This window comes from Zingiber officinale, chromosome 4A (assembly GCF_018446385.1).
Source record: "Zingiber officinale cultivar Zhangliang chromosome 4A, Zo_v1.1, whole genome shotgun sequence".
Classification (NCBI taxonomy): domain Eukaryota; kingdom Viridiplantae; phylum Streptophyta; class Magnoliopsida; order Zingiberales; family Zingiberaceae; genus Zingiber; species Zingiber officinale.
Genome location: NC_055992.1, coordinates 141,554,580 through 141,577,876, shown reverse-complemented (window position 1 = coordinate 141,577,876; position 23,297 = coordinate 141,554,580). Strand labels below are relative to the sequence as shown.

General features: G+C 36.9%; 1 protein-coding gene across 1 annotated transcript; it reads left to right on the top strand.

Annotated features, from left to right (window-relative positions):
• The first annotated feature begins 9,550 nt into the window (after positions 1-9,550).
• On the top strand, positions 9,551-21,967 carry LOC121971520 (6-hydroxynicotinate 3-monooxygenase-like). Its single transcript, XM_042522832.1, has 4 exons — positions 9,551-9,823; positions 9,908-10,212; positions 20,940-21,150; positions 21,378-21,967. Exons 1-4 carry the CDS (start codon positions 9,584-9,586, stop codon positions 21,906-21,908), a joined length of 1,287 nt encoding a protein of 428 aa, XP_042378766.1. The 5' UTR covers positions 9,551-9,583; the 3' UTR covers positions 21,909-21,967.
• The last annotated feature ends 1,330 nt before the right edge of the window (positions 21,968-23,297 follow it).

Below are 23,297 nucleotides of genomic sequence, written 5' to 3'. Positions count from 1 at the left end.
AAAGCATGACAACTTTATCAAAAAAAAAAATACCTAGATTATCTAAGTGTCTTTATCCTCAATCTATTTGCTAAGTCAAAAATAATCCTAGGTTATCCTTATCTCTCAAGAAAATGGCAAAAATTCGAACTTGGCATTTCTTTGATTTATCCTATTTGTGCTAATTTTAATTAAGTTTAAATCTTCAAATTTTGGCACATTTTACTCTTCCAAAGAGTAAATATTAAGTTCTCATTTTCAAAGTGTAGCAATACCTTGAAAATTCCCTCAAAGTGTTAACTTCATTAATAGTTGAGTTAACTATCTTTTTAATTAGAGTTGGCACTCTCTAAACCCATCTATGGTGTAGAGAATACACTCTTAGGAACTCAAAACCTATTGAAACTCCTTGGGTGTGCTAGGTACTCACTAGGTGTTGGTGCGGGAAACATCAGACGATCGAACCCAAGTTTTGATAATGACAAAGGGTTCAAAGTTAAGTCGTCTTGTGATCTAACAAGTTCATGGAGCTTGCAGGAAAGTCCTAAGTGGTACTTAGGCAAAAGTCCTACCTGCGGTTAGACAGGTGGAAAACCTTAGGGGGTGGTAACTCTAGGTCATAGGGGGGTGGTAACCCTATGCGGAAAGTCTTGGCGGGTCGAGAGCTTCAGGAAAAAGTCCTAGGGGGTGGTAACCCTAGGTGAAAAGTACTGGTGTCGCGAACCAGGTGGAAGACTGGACGGGCCGAGAAGCGGAAGTCCAGCAGAAAGTCTGGAAGCTTCGAACGCCGAACAAAAGTCCAGTCGATTTGGAGGATCGCACTGGCAACAGGTAAATCTCCTGAGTGGAGTAGGTGAGGACGTGTTCCCCGTAGAGGGAACAGTAGGCGTCGAGTCGACCTAGGGTTTCCGGTCGAAAATCCGAAGTCAGACCCGGACAGTCCGATGACTGTCGATTATATCATTTATCATATTTCTGTGCTAACTTTGTTTTGCAGGGTTTGTGTTTGGGACTAACACATTTTGCAGGAACAAAGAAGCACATTTGACCTCGGATAAACAGTGCCCGAGGCGCCTCCATGGGGCTTGGAGGCGCCTCGGGTGCGAGCCAGAAAAAGCCAGCGCAGCAGAGCTGAGGCGCCTTAGACCAAGCTGAAGGCGTCTTGGACCAGGCGTTGGAGGCGCCTTGGACCAGCCTTGGAGGCACCTTCAATGGGATAAGGCGCGACCAGATCAGAGCTGATCCACGCGTGCGACTCAACGGCCTGGAGGCGCCTTGGACAGGCTTGGAGGCACCTCCAGCACAGTATAAAAAGGGGGTCGAGGCAACAGATCAAAACAACACCTACCGAGCAATCCTTACTCTATAAGTTGCTAACGAGACGATCCCGAAGTGCTGCAAAATCATCCCGACGACCCGGAGCTTCAGTTTTTCATCTCTTTGTTGTCGATATTAATTTAATTACTGTTTTTCTGTACTTAGATTGTAATAATTCTCGTGATTATAGTTGTTGCCCAACGTAAATGCTCAACGAGCGTGTGCTTTGGAGTAGGAGTCCTCACAGGCTCCAAACGAAGTAAACGACCTGTGTTCTTCTGTGTTTGCCTTTATTTATTTTCGCTGTGTTTTCACTCGACACATTTTAAATCGAACGAAATAGTCACGAGCGCTATTCACCCCCCCCTCTAGCGCTTTCGATCCAACACTAGGGATAACTTCCCTAGTTATCTTCCTAATGATCTTCCTAAGCTTCTTAGAAGCCTTGGTCACACTAGTCTCTTTAAGGTTAACTTTAGGGATAACTTCCCTTGTGACATTCTTAGTGACTTTCTTAAGCTTTTTAAAAATCTTAGTCGCATTGGTCTTTTCAATGTTACTTCTAGGGATAACTTTCCTTGTCACCTTGATTTGACTCCTAAACTTAGGATTGATTTCATAGCTATATGGAACTCTATGGTATGAAGCTACATCCTTCTTAATTTTAGATTTGTATCCCAAACCTCTATGACCATTGAATGACTCTTACTTATCTCTTCCTATATTTTGTCTATTTGACCCCCTTAAAGACATTTTTCATTCTTTTAAGGGTATTTCTAATTTATCAAACCTTGATCTCAAAATTTTATTTTCCATCTTTAAATCCTTAGATTTAGATTTTTCTTGATTGTATTGGACAATTTTATTTCTAGGCATATATTTAAAGTCCTTAGAATTTTTACTTAAATTATTTTCTATCTTCCTATCCTTAGGTGAGGTAGTCTTAGCATGATATGATATATATTTTTTCTTAATTCTATCATGCTTCCTATTTTCATGATAAATAATATTAAAATAATAAAGATTATTTATAACATGCTTCTTATCATGATTGACATAAGTACCATTAAATAGTGGTACCTTAATTTTGTTTTAGAAAGCTCCTCCTTGATTTAAGCTTCTTTCTTGATTCTTAACCAAAATCTTTTTCCTTGAGCATTTATTCTGGTAATGTCCCTTTGATTGGAAAGGAAACATATAATATGCTTCTTGCCTTTGCGCACCAAGGCTTGTGTCTTCTTTGACTTCTCCTTAGCCTTAGGTGCCACTGAACCCTTCTTCTTGGTCAACTTTGGACACTTACTCTTACAGTTCCCATTTTCCCTACACTCAAAGCAAATGATATTATTTTTATTTTTACAAATTAAAATCTTTATACCTTTATTTATAGGGGAGGGACTTGGTTCTTCATCAATCGATCCAGAAATTGAAACTTCTTCTTGTTCCGGTATTGATAGTCTATGCTCCCTCTCAATCCTTGAGGTGAATGACTCTTCAATTTCTTCCTCAGACTTTGAGCATCCTCAATCTTCAAATCCTCATGCATATAAATAAAGAGTATACCCTTTTGCCTTTTTCTTTGCACTCTCTTGAGGATGAATCTTCTTCAGTTTCTTTTTTTTTCGGATGTTGAATATCTCTCAACCTCCGAATCTTCTTCTTCTTGATCCAATGAGTCTCCCTCTTTGAAGTTGTCTGGATTTGGTATGGTGGAGAAATCTTCATGAACCTTTACTAATTTTATTCAAAGCTCCTTGGCATTTTCATATTCTCTAATTTTGCTCAAGATGTTGCTTGCCAATGGATTGACCAATAATGTAGTTACTTTGTCATTGGTCTCGCTTCTCTTGATTTTTACCATTTGCTCTTCTTGATGAGATTATCTTTGTCATTTGTTGGAGCATGAATACCTTCCATTAGAGTAAACTATTGTTCTATCTCTATCATCAAGAAATTCTCCATCCTTTATTTCCAAAGATCGAAACTTGTCAATGTGAATAGCGGAGGCATTCGAGTATCATATTCGAGTTTATCTTAGAAATCTATCTTGAAGTTGAACTCTTTTAATGAAGTCTTTGACTTTTTGAAATTGTTAGATTTTGAGGGATGTCCTAAGGCGATGCCTTATGATTTTTACTATTTATATGATAAATATAGATTTACTATTTGAGTGTATGTTATATGTTTGATGGTCTTAAACTCATTCACTGAATATCTGTAATATAATTCATAGCATGAAAGAATTTGTGATTGGATCACAACGTGTAATTATCTCTACATGTACAATTATGAACATATTAGAATTTTCCTAGTTGTTGAATTGATGTACTCGGACACCATCAATTCTATAAGACTAGTACGGGTTATACTCCTTGGTTCATCAAGTAGCTATTTTCTCTCACTGGCTGGAGACATTGGGATGCCGAGGGTTAAACGTGGATGCTAATTATGGTAACTAGTTCATTGGAGTGACTCTTTGTAAGACTTCATATGGTTATCTACATATATGGATATGTTTGTGAAGCTCTTACTACAGCTCGAGTGCAAGTTTTCTTTTGACTTGAGGTATACAAATCATCTTGGTCATGAAGTACTTATACTTTGACATCTTAAGCAAGTATCTCATCGAGGCGTGAACTCGGGATGATTGGGTATAAGTTGAAATGCTTGAAGGTGTTTAGATATCCCATAGAAGATTTATCGCTCCTTGCGAGGAGACATATACCCTATGGTCACTCATTAGGATTATTACTCAAAATCTTTGACCAAAGCACAACATGTTAAGAGTACGAGACTCTTAGACACATAAACAAGTAATTTGAATACGTAAAATGAGGAAGTATTACTTGGGCTAGATATGACGTAGTCAGCCTAGTGGAGACTGACATATAGACCATGTCCTGAACCAAGTGAGTATAAGATGAGTGAAAGGAATGAGGCATGATTCACTGTAGTTGCTGAAGGGTTCAAAGTTAATTCTGGAATCAACTATGATTTTCTGGTTCATTGGGGATCATGATGTACTACTAGGTGTCACTCATGATTGTTTCATAATTAAGTAGTTAATTATGGACGATCAAGATAAACAGAGAACCTATTAGGTCACACACACTAACGAGTTTTTAAAATACGTAAAAAAAGTTAAAGAATAGGATTCTCAGATCAAGAGATAAATGTTTGGTTAGACTATGCATAAGATAAATATAGAAATATTTATCGCAATGGAAGCTCGGATGGGCCACATCTCTTATGGAAGAATTGGACCATATTTGATTTAATCATAAATTAGTCATGGACCAACTTGATTTAGTCGTGAACCAAACTAATGAACTAATTTTTGGTTAAGGGACAATGAGTTGGATTTGAGTTTTCTAATCCAACTTATTAATGAGGGCTATATATTGATATTGTTAAGAGAGACATATAATAATTTTCATTATTTAGTTGATTGGGTTTTTAGAAACCAAATCTTCCTCTCCTCTCTCTCACTCTTTCCTTGTTGCCGCCCACCACAACAAGGAGAAATTTTTTTCTCCTTGTTGTCGCGACCTCCAAGCAAGGAAGAAGTTTTTCCTTGTTTTGCTTCCTCTTCTTCTCTTGATTCCTCTCCTCTACTTGTGGTTAGTAACTTCCGAATGAGAGGCTTGTAGAGCTTAGCGTGGATACAAATAGAGGCGAAGTTCGACAACGTTGTTACAGTTGATGCCCTTCTCGTTACAGGTCATTCTTAAGGTATACCTAGAATAATGGTTATTTGTTTCATTTTTGTTTTATGATCTTGTCTATGTGATTATCTCCTACATGTGTGTGGTATGTGTTGTAATAAATTAGATTTATTTACATTAGACTTCCGCTGTGCATGTTTACGAAATATGTTTTAGCACACTTCATCGAGCATATCCCAACATAAATTAGGGCTTCAACTTTTTTTTTTCTTCCTCTAGCTCGTTGCCCTTTCTGCGATGAGTCCGATAAAGGATAACCTTTCTCTAATACTATTTGTTGGAACACCCAGAGCTAGATGGGGGTAGGGGGGGGTGAATAGCTCGTCTCGCTTCGTCGAACATGATTTGCAGCGAAAATTTGAAGCGAAAACTTCACCAATACTAACACAAGAATTTACTTGGTATCCACCTCAAGATGAGGTGACTAATCCAAGGATCCACGCTGAGCACACTCTCCACTATCAAAGACACTCATTCTCAGAAACCATCTGGAAGTAGAGAAACCTCATACTAGCTCACACAAGAGTACAATACAAACAAGAAGTAGATACACAAAATAAATGAAAAAAATTCTCTTGTTTGATTTCTTGTAGCTTGAAGATGTCTTTGGACCAGTTAGAAAGTGCAGCAACACTTGTTTTCCAAGCTCAAGGTCCAATGAGCAATAGCGGAGAAAGTTAGAGAAGAATTATGTGAGTGTTGTTGTGAGAAAGGTTGCACGTTTGAATCCACCTGACGCCTTTATGCTTCACGATCTAGGGCTCCCAATCGATTGGCTTTACCTCCACTAAATTGCCATGTGAGATTCGAGCAAATTCAGTCGTCAACCTATGCAACGATCGTATCCCAATTAATTGATCAATCGATTGGAGAGATTTAATTGATCAACTGATCAATCCAGAGCGCCTCTGTGCTCTCGCGGAAAACTTCAGAATCGATTAGTCTCTTCCCAATCAATTCAGCCTCTTTTCCACGCCATCACAAGAAACCATCCCCAATCAATCACCTAATCAATTGGAGTGGCTCAATCGATCGATCCAGCCATGTGTCGTGCTCTTGCGAGAAAAGGCTCTAATCAATCAACTGATTGATTAGTGTATCCCTAATCGATAATTTATCGATTTGACCGACTATGCCCCAATCGATCAACTTGGGACTCTGGCTCAATTGATTTCCCAACCGATTGACCAACCTTGACTTACCTAACCAAGTCTAAGGTTCCCTTTTGGCCAACCTAAACCTGCTGAGACTTAGTCACCAATTATGTGGTCAATCTTTTGATCCACTTAGACTTACCATCTCGTGTCAAGTGTCCGGTCCTCCATGACCTACTTGGGCTTCCACTCACCAAATGTTTGATCAATCCTTTAACCCCCTGGATTTTCACTATCTGACTTCACTCACCAGGACTTCCTCACTGCCTAGCTTCACTCACTAAAGCTTTTCACCTGCCTTCACTCACTATGACTTCCTCACTGCCTAACTTCACTTACTAAAGCTTTTCACTTGCATTCACTCACTAGGACTTTTCTCATCTGCCTAGCTTCACTGACTAGGGATTTTCACTTAGTTTCACTTACCAGGACTTTTCCCACTGCCTAACTTCACTGACTAGGATTTTTCACTTGACTTCATTCATCATGACTTTTTCATACCAAGTGTCTAGTCAACATTGACTCACTTAAATTCTTCTTCTTTTGTCAACCTTCCCGTTAGTCTTGCCCTTACCTAACCTCCAATTAGGACTTTTCCAATCAAGTATTCAGTCAACATTGGCCTACTTGACTTCTGGTCAACCTTTGACCATCAATCTTCCAGATGGATAATTGCACTAGCAATCTTCATATATTGTCAAATATTAAACTCAAACATCAAGACTCAAGCTTGAGCCAACTCAAATTTAGTCAAACTGATCAATTTTAACTTGGGGGAAATTACACTAACACAAGGTAGGAGCGAGCTTTCACAAATTGCTCAATCTTTTCATCTTTTGACATGCCTCTTCAATTGAGGCGGGGGCAAATAGTTTAACTTATCTTTGAATTTTAGATCTCAAACCATTAATGAAGTGGATTATGATTTTCCTAGGGTCTAATTTGGGATTACACCGCATTCATAAGTTGTTAAATTTGCTAAAATATTCAACTATGCACATGTTTCATTATTTTAGATGAATCCAAATGGTGTATTATTGGTTTATAAAATATATTGGGACATATTTTTTATTTAGAATTTGTTTCATATCTCTACCTATGTGTGATTGGTTCTTCTCCGTTTGTAGCATATTGATCTTGGATACTATCATTCTAGGTCTTCCACTTTCGATTGAAGGGTGTTAAGCTTGTCATCCACAAATTCACATATAGCATCTATTTCTATAATTGTAGTGTTTCTTGTCATAGTAGATATGGAGGTTGGACAAGTAATGAGATTTCTAAATTGTATGGCATAATAAATTTTAAAAAATAAATTAAAACTTGGAACTAATAAAGAGACAAATAGAAAATCAAGATGATTCAAAATAAGGGCAAAAGTAAGGATGAGATAATAGAAAATTAGATAAATAAAATTATAGGGATAAAATAAGCAAGTAATAAAGCAAAGATGATTTAAAATATATGGAAATAAATAATATGTGAGTTGAATAGATAATGCACACAAATTAATTAGCTTGCTAAATTTAAATAAATAATAATTGTCAAGTTAGAAAGATGCTATCGAGTTAATGCGAGTCTCTTTGTTAAAAATTTGCACGAATACTTTAGAAAAGAAAAATTGTTGATGTTGCCCAAAGGAATTAAAGAAGAAATTAGTGGGGAAAAGAGGTATATAACTGAATTGGTTTCGGCCTGATATCGATTGATGTAGCTAAAGCGATGAGCAAACATGATTATCACCTGAGAAGTAAACTCACACGAAAAAGAAAAATGAAAATTCAATTAATTCAAAATGATTAAACTAGGGGGCTCCATACTCGTCCCCGGGATTATGATGTCACGATAAAATATTCAAGTTATTATCTACACATCCACGGTTAGATCTTCAGGTATGACGTATTTATAAAAATTTGTTCTCTAAATGAGAGTGCAACCAAAAGATACTGGGCTTCTGAACTGACCATCACGTACGTTTCTGGATTTACCTTGATGGTCGGTGTGAAACTTCCATAGGATCGGACCGATCACCTTAGAGATAGTCAATTACGCTAACTGGAATTATCATTTTTAGTCTCCAGGGCTATGATGTCGTGATAAGATATCTAAATTATTATTCAAGTAGTTACGATTCGATCCCTAGTTATGATATATTTATAGAAATTTTTTCATTAAATAAAGGGCACAATCTAAACTTCTGTACTAATCACGACGTACACTTTCTAATTAACTCCAGTAAAAATCTTTTATGAGACCAACTGATGACATCAATGACATTAATTATCAATGTTTTTTTTAAGGACTCGAGACTCCTGTTATAAACTCCATTCAATAACAAATATGAAAATAAATATACTAAATAAGAAAAAACAAGTAGGGATTATAATAAATTTCCTATTAATTACTTAAATAGAAAATAATAATTACCAAATAACAAACTAATAAAATATCTAATTATTGTAATCATTTTATTTTTCAATTTATTTCCTTTTATTAGTGAAGTGTTAATTTAAAATTATCTTTAATTTCTTTCTCAATACAATTTATAATGGAATGTCATTAATCTTATACTATGTGTTGGATCAAAACGTTATCTATATAAAGGATGATTACAGGTGTTTTTTTTAAGGAATATAATTCATATTATTATAAATGATAAAAATATTTTGTCATCTTTATCGATGGGATGATCGACATCTAATAATATCAATAGCTTAGTATAGAAAATAGACTAAGAATATATTTAACATTTAAATTTTAATTAAATATTTAATTTAGAATGTAGTTAGATTACACAATATTGACCTTATAATTCATATTATAAAATTTTATTATCTTTTATAATTTAAATTACGTTACATTATAATTTTAGAACTATATTAAAGTAGACGGTAATGATTAAAGATTTATTCTCAGAAATTGATAATCTGATTAATTTTTCTTATAGTAAAAATATATTATTAGAGATGTTATTTTAATTTCCTACATTTCAAATTGAGAAAATTATATTTTCAGTCCTGTAATTTACATCTTTTTCAATTTTAGTCTTGTTATGAGTTAATTTACGTTCTTAGTCCTGTAACTTGTAATATTTTTCAATTTCAATCATTTTTCCTCTAAAATTAAAATTTTTCAACAAAAAAATATCTAGTTTATGGTTGAAATATAAAAAACAAGTCATAAAAAAAAAATCAAAATCTTCAAATTTAATTTACAACTCATCATTTTCCGTTGAAAAATTTCAATTTTAGAAAAAAAAATTGAAATTAAAAAATACTACAAGTTAAAAACGTAATTTTCACCTTTCTAATTTTCCAATCATCTTTCAATTTTCTGCCCTTTTTAAAATGTTTCATCCGATGGCTACAAAGAGTCATCCACTCCAGGGTGGAGGCGCCAAAGCCGCAGATGGAGGCGCCAAAGCCGCAGGCGGTGGTGGTGGGCGGAAGCATCGCTGGGTTGTCCTGCGCACACGCCCTCATCTCCGCCGGCTGGCGAGTCACCGTCTTCGAGAAATCGGCCTCACCGCCTGATGGGAGTCCCACCGGAGCAGGCCTCTGCCTCGATCCTCAGTCCCTTCGCTTCCTTAGCCGATGGATCTCTGACCCCCACCTCCACGATGTCACCTCCCCCCTCTCCATCGATCTCGTTCGCTCGCTGTTCCCCTCTCGTTCTTCATTACTCTTCTAACCCGTCCTCGAATATTCACCCATTTTACTTTGTGTGATGCAGAATCGCCTGACTGATAGTGGGACGAAGGATAGCCGAACCCTGACGAGGGACGAAGATTTCGATTTCAGAGCAGCCCATTGGGCAGATCTTCACTCCATCTTGCTCCGTACGCTGCCGCTGGGCACCGTCCTCTGGGGCCACCAATTTATGTCCTTCGAGGTATCAGATGGCAGATCTTCCGTTGCCACTAAAGCCAGAGTGCTTCGTACTGATGAGATTATTGGGATTGCTAGCGATCTGGTTGTAGCCGCCGACGGTTGTCTGTCTTCCATCCGTCGTCAACTTTTCCCTAACTCAAAGTTAAGGTATGTGACTTGGTACCAAGGAACATGAGCTTTGTTCGCTTCACTAACCTCCTAGTTTTGCTATCCTTTGATTTCATGTTGACTTCAGTTTTCTCTATGTTTCAGTTACCAATCATTAGTCTGATGCCAAGAAAGTATATTTGTTATCGTTTATAAATTAAATACAGAATGTTAGAATCGTCTTATGTCTACAATTCATGTTGCCTTTTGTTTTTGAAGTGATAAGATAGTTTCTTTGATGTCCTCCCCGGTCCAATGTGGAATTACACAATCTAGATGCATATTCATGTTTTGATTGTAGCCTATCACTTTACTACCTATAGTATTAATGCTTGTACAAGCTTTTGTTGTCCCTTAGATACAAACAACTGGGTATATTATTTCATAGAATAAGAAGTTTTCTTACTTTTTAGTCAAAACTGAAACATGATGCATAAATTATGCTTTTATCTTCTTAATACTTCTTATTCTTCTATGTAAAATCTTTCCTATGCAACACAAAATTGAACAATCTCACACTAACAATTAAAACTCACACTTTTAGTTTACAATTTCATTAATTGAAAGATAATGTGGACAAAGGGGTTATGATCTTTTTTTCTAAAAGTCCCAACATTGACATAGTGTTCTAGAAATTAAACAAGAAATAATCTATCCCTTAAATACCTAGTAAATAGATATCTAATTCCTAAAACAAATTATTCTACTAATATAAATTTTCTTACATTATCTTGACTGCGTCAAAATATTTTTCTTAAAAAACTAATTATGAAACCAAAACTTACTTATGTTAGAAATTTCAAATTTAATATTTCTAATTTGAAACCACATCATTCTTGCTTATCAAGGAGAACTACATTACGACTCCTAATGGCATCATTATCCAAGGTTTCATCTAAAGAATACATATTTTCACATTTTATCTTCTTTATTAAGCCGTCTTGGCCGTCCAAGTTAGTTTTCTTAGATCTATGTTGGTCTTGCATTTTGATTTTAGGACATTTGCAACTAATATTATATCTCTCACATTAGTGATTGGTTTATCTCAATATGTTGATCTAAGGCTATTGATAATTAGTGAGTCTTATAAAATAAAATTGCATACAAATTACGTTTTTTTTTTCTAAATGATGGATAATGGCTAAATTAAATATAAATAAAGTGATTAACTATATAATGATTTCTTTAAATATATATAAATAGGATATGAAACTAATCAAATGTAGGAAATTTAAAGTAACTGACTAAATTAAATAAAAGTAATTTAAAAATTATAGTTTACCCATCAAGTGGTGTAAGCTTTTTTATTGTTGAAGTTGTCACAATTTGGTCTTGATCAATTGGGAGGAATAGTAGAGATCTCTTTTCTTTGCAATTTCCTGTTATAATGTGTCTTGCAAATTTCATTTTTCAATGGTCTATATCTAGGTCTTGAACAAGTCCCAATAAATGATGCAAGATGAAGATGCTAAAGTGCTCTCAGTGAAGAGTCCAAGTTTCTCTTGTAGTTCTGAAGAAATAGTGATTTGCTTGTTTGGTACAACTCTGACTAAACACAAGGTGGGGTTAATGAGTCCATCAGAGAAAGTTGCTTTGACGGTTATGAGTTAGAAACAAAGATGCTTAGTGAAGCAAAATTAGGCGGTTGTATCAAATACAACGGACTGTGATGCTCAAATATGGGTTGTCGAGTTGCACATGGGAAGGATAAAGTCACTTTTCAAGGAGATAGGTAGATTGACTATTGAATAGAGAGCATGACAATACCAAAAAGTGTTAAATACTGTACTAGAAGTTTAACTTTGATACAATTGATGCAACATGAAAATCAAGCGATCTCATATAGAGAACCAAAAGCATTTAAAATATTTAATTAATTGGAAAATAATGCAAGTAAAGTTGTTAGGGCTGTCTTGTTTACAACTCCAACATTAACATATTCTCTTAAAAGTTAGAGGAATAATCTTATGCACTAATTATTTAGCAAACACATATTGTGTTGTGCTTGTTTCGATATGACATAGGTATACATATGACATACTAGTTTAAGTAGTCATACTTGCTTGCATGTGAGGGCAAGAAGAAGAAATCATGCTAGAAGGAGATGGATTTCAATGGCACTATGCCGGGGAGAGTACTACATCATTTGCGTGGAGTGAGGGAGTTTCGTTCAATGGCATTGCCACTTGATGAGATACGATTGCCAATTGCTGCTCAAGAAAGATGGATGCAAGAGAAATTATGAGAAAGAGAGAGAAGAGAGATAGGGAGATTGAGAGAGATAAAAAGGGAATACCTTAGCTGTCAGAGAGGATGAATGTGCCGTAATTCACATATAGGATGATCGTAGCTCCCACGGTTGAGATCACTAATGACACATGTGTGGGGCACAAAGGGATGAGTGAGGGAGGGCTTGGGTGTGGGAGTTATAGTAGGGAGAGGAGAGAATTAAATAAATAACTCGAAAATCCCTAATCCTGACTAATCCAAGCTAAAACATGATTGAAGTAGTCCAAACCAAGAATACACTTGGTTCAACCCTAAACCAGTCAACATAAGTCTAAAGCAAACTCTATTTGGACCCAATTAACTTTGAATTGAAGGACCCAACCAAACTCTAAATAAATTTAAAATTGAACCCTAAAAGCTAATAATTTTGGATAAGTTTAGCTTAATTAAAAAATTGAAATGCAACAACAACCAGTAATAATAACTAAGTTTTATCCCACTAGGTGGAGTTAACTATTAAAAAACTTGAAATACATTTTAAAAATTAAATAAAGTATACATTTATAATAGAACAAAAGGTGGGTTATGTTGGAGCAATCCCAATGGTCCGTGCGACCTTGTGTTTTGGTGTTTGGGCAAAGGGTTTAAGTTAGGTTCACCCTTGTATTTGATATGTGTATTTGAGTTGTGCAGGTTTGCAGGATGCACATATGACTCAGCTGATGGCTTCGGGTCCGGTGAAGGATGGAGCATTCGAGGGACCGTGGACAAGGCAACAAGGACAAGGTCCGAGGAAAGTAACTTTGAGACATATGCGAAGGATGGTATTAGGACAAGCCGCGGGCTTGGTGCATCCGAGGGACGAGAGCCAAAGGAAGTAGGCTTGAAGGTAAGAGGTCAAAGCTGCGAAGAAAAGTCAAGTGAGTCGTGAGGGTTCGAGTAGGGTTGTAAATGAACCAAGCGTTCGTGAACAAGCTCGGTGTTCGGCTTGGTAAGAGCTTGTATATGTTCGTTAAATATACACAAGATTAATTAAATAAACAAACTTGAACAGCTTGTTAAACTAAACAAACAAGCTTGAACACATGTGTTCAGCTCGTTAACGTTCGTGAACAATGTTCACGAACCATATTCATTAATAAAACTCTTTTCAATATACTAAATAAATAATAAAATAAAATAAAATAAACAAATAAGATTAAATTATCAAGCTCAATAACCAATCTAACAACTAAAGTTTTCAAACAATCAAACAAGCTTGAATTGAGAGCTCGATAACATCTAAACAAACCAAGTTTGACCAAGCTCAAGCCAAACTCGAACCAAGCTTAAGCCAAGCTTGAATTGAGAGCTCGATAACATCTAAACAAGCCAAGCTCAAGCCAAGTTTCAAACAAACTCAAGCTCATAAAAAATAAACCAAGCCAAGCTTGAACAATCATTTCAAAAGTTTGGTTCATTTTAAGCTCGGCTAGGCTCGGCTCGGTTACCTTATTAAACAAGCTTGAACACTCCAAAGCTCAGCTCGACTCGTTTACAACCCTAGGTCCAAGTGCGAGAGAAATGTACTCGGGAAGGGAAATCCTAGGTTTAGGGTTATGCCAGTCGACTGGTACTGGGATCAGCTGATTGGGGGTGAGCACAGAGAGGTTCTGTGCCCGAACGGCAGGGATCAATTAACTGGTCTTGACATTAGTCGACTAGTAAAGAGCTGTTGGAGAGGCACCAATCGACTAGTAATGGTAAAACAACCTTTTTATTTCTTCCCAAGCTCTATAAAATGGACCTTGGGATGGCTGGCCAAGGTGACGAAATTAGACTTGGTTAAAGTTTAATTAGTAGTCACTAAGTGCTCAAGGTTTCCTTTGTGTCCAAGTATTCTTGGTTGGTGTTGTGGTGAAGTTTCTCCACCCACAAGGAGCTGCTTGAGTAGCCGGAGTTTCCGGGGACTAATCCACCAACGGATAGGGATCGTCCACCTTACGGACAACCGTGGAGTAGGACTCCTAATCTCCGAACCACGTTAAAAGCAACGTGTTAGCGGTTTGCTTATTCTCTCTTATTGTCTTTAGCTTTTATATTTGTATTTGTATTTGTATTCTTTGTTTTCCGCTGTGCACTAATGAATACATAGGAAGCAATCGAATTGGGGGTAATGTCTATTCAACCCCCTTCTAACCGGCCACAAGATCCCCAACAATTGGTATTGGAGCCAAGGACGCTCTCCGTCAGAATAACCGCCGAGAAAAGCAAGGATGACCAGTTTGATTGTCCCGTCGAAATTCGAAGGAGGGATATCACCTCTTGGATGGTGAAAATGGAGGTGTTCTTCGAGACGGATTGGGACACGATGATGGTGATGGAGGAATCGTTTGAAGTTCCAAGAGACAAGAATGAGAAGAAACTCCGACCATGTTATTGGACGGAAGAGCAAACCTCATGATCGGATGCAAACTCAAAGGTAATATCAATTTTAATAGATATTTTGCCTTCTAACGTTATAAGTCGTGTAGGAGAATATGAGAATGCCCACGAATTGTAGAGCAAAGTGAAGAAGGTTCTAGGCGAAGAACTTATGCCTACACAAGAAGAAGAAAAATCCGAAGAAAATGATGAAGTGGCTCAAGTGGAGGAAGAGTAACTGGAGATGACGTGTGTTTAACTTCCAAGGAGAAGGAAGATGAGTTATCATCCGAGGAGAAGGATGAAGAAATGTCATCCGCCAGTGTGGATGAGTAAATATCCTCAAGGGTTGAAGAAGAATCCATGACAAGTGAAGAGGAGGTCTTGGAGGTCAAGCTAGGGAGCACCTCCACCGAAGTGAAGTCAAAAGACAACATCATTTGTTTCGGGTGTAATGAGAAGGACACTACAGGAGTAGGTATCCATTGGGTAAGCAAAATGTAACTCCTAAACTCAATTCAATTCCTTTAGAATCTAATTTGTGTTGTAGGATGAAGAAGGAGAAGACGCGTATTAGATGCTTCACGCATGGTAAAATGGAACAGTACCACACAAAATGCCCAAGGAAGGGAGAGATCAAAAAGTTGGAGCATCTAAAGAAATGGGAGGAAGAAGAAGAGAAGCTCAAGTCGAGAGAGAACTTCAAAGGTAAGGGAGGTATACCCTAACTTGAATTATAATTCAAATGTTTATTCTCCTATGCATGCTAGAAATAATTTCCATTATTTACTCATGCAAAATTTTGGCTTTAGATATCATGATAGGAATAGGGTAAATGTAGATCATAATCTTAGGAGACCAATTCATGATAACCCTAGACATGTTAAATTCTCATTACCTAAGGAGAAGAAGGTAATGGAGAACTTAGGCAAAAATCCCAAGAAGGGGACACATATGCCTAAAAAAATGAGTAGGTATAGGAATGCCCAAGGTGGACATGTTGACTCTAGGTTTAGGAACCTAGAAAGGGAAAATCAAGCTTTGAAGGCAAAGCTTGATAAGTTAGAAAATTTCTTAAGAGATTCAATGTTGGATTTAAGGGATTAGGTACGGTGTTGGCAGCCAAAGACCTAATAATGATAAATCGGGTTTGGGATACCAATCTAGTTCCTCCAAGGCTAATGAGAAATTATATGTTAGGGTGACAAATAATAATGGTAAAGGAGGGTCATCCAAGGACAAGGAAAAGAAATATGCTAGGGTTGCATATAACTATCACAAGGATGTTGTGTCCAAGGTCAAGAAGATAAGGAAATCTTCTAAGGAGCATCATTGTGATTTAGCCAAAATAGATGAGTCATCTAGGGAGTTGATTAAGGTTAAGAGCTCTAGGGGGAGCTTACAGAGTCAATTTGAGTTCCATGGCCAATGAATCTCAAGTGGGTATTGCTTGGGAGTCTAGAAGAGCCATGGAATGTGCCAAAGTGGTTTGGAGATAGATTTGAGTCTCAAACCTAAGGATTTGGCACACATAGGTTGTGTTTCATGCTTGGAACTATGACATTGAAGTCATATAGCATGATAATTGGTTTTGGATATATAAATGACATATAAACCAATGATAGGGATGCATTGTGGGTTGGTATGAGCAAATACATCAAGAGGAAGCCAAAACTAAGACTTTAGGTCAAGGTTCAATTAAGGTATTTAGATAGTTTTGGATTTCATGTCAATCTTGGGATCTGAGATATGTACATTTTCAAATATATTTTTCCCAAGTAGACACGGATAAAACAAACTTCTCCACAAAATTTGGGGATTTTTGGATATCTGTGGAACTATTGGTTGGTGCATTTATGAAATCTGGTTGAAAATGTTGAATTGGGCTCAACTGGTGCAGGTAACAGTGGTTTTCAATCACAGAATGCTTCTGTGAGGTTATGTCGAAGAGGGCAGTCGACTGATGTTAGAGGTAGTCGACTGATACCAGTTTGAAATTGTTTTTCAGCACTGATTTTGACCAGGTCAACTCGTATAGGTGTATGATATTCATGGTGGAAAAATACATGAGTTTAGGATCAGTTTGATGATCAAGTTTTTGACAATTGGGATATTGTTGGAACTTTTTAATATTAGGCAAAGGGGGGAAGTAAGGTTTAGTTGGGAAAACCTTAAGTACCTTTAGGTAGGGGGAGCCTTGTGATAGGTTTTTAAATATCCCCGTGGTAAAATTCCTAGCTCAATGGGGAATTTAGGTGTAGGGGGAGCCTTGTGATAGGTTCTAATGCATTGTGCATCTTGTTACGGCGGTGTAAGTCCAAGTGTGTAGCCTTGGCAACTTAAGTCTATTCGGTGGTGTAAGTCCATTTGTTTTAACATGTTTATTTGCTATTATGTTTTCCCTAACTTAAACGTATTGCCAAACATCAAAAAGGGGGAGATTGTTGGAGCAATCCCAATGGTCCGTGCGACCATATGTTTTGATGTTTGGGCAAAGGATTTAAGTTAGGTTCATTCTTGTATTTGATATGTGTATTTGAGTTTTACAGGTTTGTAGGATACATATATGACTCAGCTTGATGGCTTTGGGTCCGGTGAAGGATGGAGCATCCGAGGGATCGTGGACAAGGCAGCAAGGACAAGGGCGGAGAAACGACTTCGAGGCATACGCGAAGGATGACATTGGGACGAGCCGCGGGCTTAGAAACATCCGAGGGACGAGAGCCAAAGGAAGAGGCTTGAAGGCAAGAGGTCAAAGCTGCGAAGAAGTGTCAAGTGAGTCATGAGGGTCCGAGTGCGAAAGAAATGAACTCGGAAAGGAAAACTCTAGGTTTAGGGTTGTGCCAGTCTACTGGCCTGGACCAGTCGACTAGGGGTGAGCACAGAGAGGTTCTGTGCCCGAACAGCAGAGATCAGTCGACTGGTGTTGACACTAGTTGACTAGTAAAGAGTCGTTGGAAAGCCGTTGGCCAGGCACCAGTCGACTGGTGTAAGGACCAGTCGACTGGTAATGGTAAAATAGCCTTGTCGTTTCTTCCCAAGATATATAAAATGGAGCTTGGGATGGTTGGCAAAGGTGACGAAATTAGACTTCGTTAAAGCCTAATTAGTAGTCACTAAGTGCTCAAGGTTTCCTTTGTGTCCAAGTGTTCTTGGTTGGTGTTGTGGTGAGGTTTTTCCATCCACAAGGAGTTGCTTGAGTAGTCAGAGTTTTCGGGGACTAATCCACCGACAGATAAGGATCGTCCACCTTACGGACAGTTGTGAAGTATGAGCCCTAATCTCCGAACCACGTTAAAAGCAACGTGTTAGCGGTTTGCTTATTCTCTCTTATTGTCTTTAGCCTTCATATTTGTATTTGTATTCGTATTCTTTGTTTTCCGCTGTGCACTAATGAATACGTAGGAAGCAATCGAATTGGGGGTAACGTTTATTCAACTCCCCTTCTAGCCGACCACAAGATCCCCAACATGTTAGGCATATTAATTATTAGGAATGAGTTAAAGTAATATGGCCTACGACTTATATAACTCTTATAACTTATACAAATTAAGTTATATGACTAGAGATGACAATGAGTCGGGTTCGGATCAGATTCTATATCCAACATCCCCATACTTACCAGGTATAGAATATCCGATGGGTATACCCATATCCATTAAAGGATCGGATATCTTCTATATTTACAATTTTACTTCTTTCTATCCAACTATTATCATTCAACAAAAACATGCAAAAATTAACATCTTATTAAAAATATATATATGATTAAAAAAATAGATTAAACATCTATATAACTTTATCCTATTATCAACAAAAATAATTAGTACATTTTGGAAAAAGAAAATTTTATTTAATATATGTATATATTATTTAATTGGGTATTCAAGTCGGATATCGGGTATCGATAGTCCCTCCATATCCTCCTCCATTCGGCTTGGATATCGGATCCTCCATCGAATTTGGGTGAAATTGTCATCCTTATATATAACTTAATTTATATTACTATTTATAGGCTATATACATTTAGATATTTTTACCTTTTAAAATTTATATAAATTCGGATATGTGCTAGATGTTATATGATATATGTTATATACAATTAATTTGAGCTAATATTTGATGAAATATTAGTATTTAAACTTTTGAACATTAATTATGTCGTTGTACCAATATTCTAAATTTGGACTTTTTTGACAAGTCCCCGTATTCTTAGTTTGGAAAGATCATGTGTCTAAGACCCATATGAGTGGATATTCTTTTGAGAGGATTAGTAGTAGAGAACAATACATCTTCTCATGCGCTAATTGAAAAGTATCGGGAATAGTAGTAAGACTTACACATGATATTCATCGATCTAGAAAAAGCTATGATAGAGTCCAAGAGGAATTATATGGAGAATTCTAGAAAAGAGAGTGTGTTAGCATAGCGTATATTGAACTAATTAAGGATATGTACGAGTATATAATGATAAAAATGAAGACTCCAAGCCGATTAACCGAAACATTTCCCATAAGGATAGAGTTACATCAAAGGATCATCTCTAAGTTCCTATCTTTTTACATTAATCACGGATGAACTCACTGGACACATCCAAGATATGGTATCATGGTATATGTTGTTTGCATATGATGTTGTTTTAGTAGACGAGACACGTGAATGAGTAAATGCTAAACTCGAATTTTGATGAGAAATGCTAGAACTGAAAGGTTTTAAACTTAGTAGAGTAAAAATGAATTTAAATTTAACAATATTAAACATAATGAGATAATTGTTAAGATAGGATATGATGAGTTGTAGTTTTAAGTATTTAGGATCATTTTCGCAAAAGAATAAAGGGATTGGGAGATGCTTCATGTAGAATACAAGCGGGATGGTTGAAATGGAGAAGAGTGTTCTTTGTGATCGTAAAGGACCTCTAAGACTTAAAGAGAAGTTTTACAAAACAGCAATTAGATCTGCCATATCATATGAAGCTGAATGTTGGGCTATAACTTGAACACATGAGCAGAGGATGAGAGTTGCAATGATAAGGATGTTAAGGTGAATGCATAGACATACAAGAATATACATGATAAGAAATAAAAATATTCGAGAAAATGTCGGGGTTGCACCTATTGAGGGAAAACTACGAGAGACGCGTTTAAGATGATACAGACATATAATTAGACGACAAATAAATTCTCTAGTTAGGCGATGTGAAACTTTGACAAATGTGCACATCAAACGAAGAAGAGGAAGACCAAGAAAAACTTGGTTAGCAATAATAAAACTTGATAAAATTTATTTAAATATAGATGATGATAGAGTCAGGATAGAACCTAATGGCGTAGAAGGATCCATATAGCTGACCGCACCTAGTAAGATAAGGTTAGCACAAATTACTAGTTCCTAAAACTATTTTATCTAAGTAGCCCAAACTTTTTTTTTTTGTCTTGACTACTTCAAAATAAAACTTAGGCTTGTTCTTAAAGAAAACTTATGAAATCTAAAACTTGTATTCTAAAAATCATAAATTAAGACTTTCAAGTTTAAAATAGCATCACTTCCCCTATCATCTGAGTTGCTTCTCTGTCTACTCAGATGAGAACAAAAGAGTAGTTTGAATAGTAAAATCATTTCTGTCATATAATTCAATTTGTGTATATAGTACTGTCAAATTCCATGTTTTGTCTATAACGCTAAGAGTTTTCTGTACTTTGATATCAGATTAAACATTTTACATAAGTAATAGGACTCTACATATTCAGAAGGTGCAGTGCCTAATATGCTTTTAAACTATGCAACGAATTGAAGGGGATAATGTTTTTTGGCACTTATGGTTTCACATTGACTCCATGTGCTTCTAGTAACCCATCTACTAGTCATGAACTCACATATAGTTTATCTGAAATTAGATTTTTATCCATTTTGGTTTCTGCAGTCAAAACTGGTGAGCATTATTTTCTTGTGCAATTGCAATCACTTGTCTTTCTTTGGACAAAAAGCTATAAGAAAACCAAGGTTATGCTTTTAAGATGTACTTGACCACTCTTGTCTGTCTCTGCTACTCTAGTTCCATCAACATTCATCTTACATTGTTCAAATCATGACAGGTATTCCGGCTACTATGCCTGGAGAGGGATTTTAGATTTTTCAGGCAAAGAAAATGATGACATCATCCTTGGTATTCGTCAATCTTATCCAGATCTGGCGGATTGCTTATATTTTGATCTGGCCCTTGCAACACATTGTGTGCTCTATGAACTGAAAGGCCATAGACTTAACTGGCTTTGGTATATAAATGGCCCAGAACCTGAGCGCAAGGTAGTAAATCTCAGTTGGCAAATTTAAGCTACTTAACTAGGACGTGTCATTAGATTCATGCAATCTGCTTAAAATTACTCAATCTGCTAATCCTTCTAGTAATCAGTCTCACTGAATTCTTTGTTTAGAGTTCTGCAAAGTTGATTCACTTATCACATTGTGTTATCAGAATTCTATATTTTTTTGGAACTGAATTATGTTTCCTAGACTGATTTAGATTCTTTCAGGAAAGCTCACTAACCGTGAAAGTGAGTGATTCCATGATTGAGACGATGCATGAAGAAGCAGACAAGGTTTGGGTTCCTGAGCTTGCTAGGGTCATGAAAGAAACCAAGGAACCTTTCATAAATATCATTTATGACAGCGACCCTCTACCAAAGTTATTCCGGGACAATGTCGTGCTAGTCGGAGATGCAGCCCACCCAACAACTCCACATGGATTGAGAAGCACCAACATGTCCATTCAGGATGCAGCAGTCCTGGGTTGTTGCCTCAAAAAATGGGGATTGGAGAACCTAAGTTCTGCTTTGGAAGAGTACCAGTCAATCCGGCTTCCAGTCATCTCAAAGCAAGTATTGCATGCCCGGAAATTGGGACGAATAAAACAAGGTTTGGCTCTTAACTGTGGAAGGACTTTCGATCCTACCACGGCCAGACAGGAAGAGTGCCTGCAGCTCCAACAAAGAAGTATGCCATACTTCGAGGGCGTTCCCATCACTTTTGATATTACTTTACCCAGTGAACAGATTGGCTCCTGAATACTTTTAGATAAACACCATTCTCTCTCGATTATATAATAATTGAACTGTTATAGTTAGTTTGCATATTGTTGCAAGTATGAAATCTGTCATGCGACTTTGGCAGTGGCGTGGTGATCCAGTTCAAATCCTCTGTCCTCATTTCTCTATGTCCCCGTGTCTCATTATCGATCGGACGGATCAAATTAAATCTTAAGATGTTTTGCACATCACGAGGATATTGTACATATTTTAAAGACGTCATGATATCTTGAGATTTAATCTGATCTGTCCAATCGATAATGGAACATGGGGATAGAGAAAAATGGGAGCAGAGGATCTGACCTGGTGGTGATCCCAGCAGCCTGATTGTACGTCAGTACGTGTGTAATGGATGGGCCTTCATCCTGGGACTCTATTTGTGGTCTGGACCCTCCAGTTGCATAACCTCCCGATGTGCTAAGATCGGGTTTTGGACAGGCACATGTTGGTCGTGTGGATTGAGTCTGAGTTATGGTCGCTCTTCGTATGCATAAACTAAGTTTGTAATGGTGGAGCACTAGTTATGTGCAATGCTAGTTGACTAAGTCAAAAAATCCAGTTGACTCAAAAATATTCATGATGGACTGGTGAGCTAAGGTGGCTCATGGTTGATGGATCGTGAATATAATATTTTTGCTTGAAGTAAAGTTGATTAGTAGTGATTGAACGTGTTGAGTCAATGGGTATTCAAATGATCCCCTAACAAAGCCTGAAAAGAAAGATGACTGTTGATTGCGCAAAAGAAGCACATGAGAAGTTAAGCAGTCGAGTGAGATTGACATTAGTCATTGTTGCCCAGGAAACTAGTCAACTTGTGTGAACGTAATCAACTTAAAGATCCAATGGCACACTAGAGTTAGAGGTAATCATGAAAATAGAGGACTACAATGCATTGTAGACAGACGATTGATCGATGACAAAATAAAAAAAGTAAAGGTCGAAGACAACTTAACCGCTGTACAAGGAGAACCAAAGAGAGCCTTTTAATAGTTCTTGAGCTTGTCGTAATTCTTAGCGTAGTTTCTTGTTTATCTTACTTGCCTGTGCTTTGTGCTTATCTTTTTAGTGTGATCATGTAAGAGTTTCTCCACTTATAAAAATTATTTAAAAAGGAGAAAGTACGGTGGAGATTTAGGAGTGATAGCTGAAGAGTCATAGGTCATAAATAGGAATGATAATTTCAAACAATGTTACATTGACATCTTATGTACGATTGAAAAATGCTAGGGCAAGATATCTCCATCAGCCTTGCGTCTTTCGGATACTTTATAGTTCGTGTGAGATGTAAAATTTTGATTTTACCCTAATCTAGGGATCATGCATATCTACCTAGGCATTTTGAAGTTATGAACATCCACCAAGGATGTT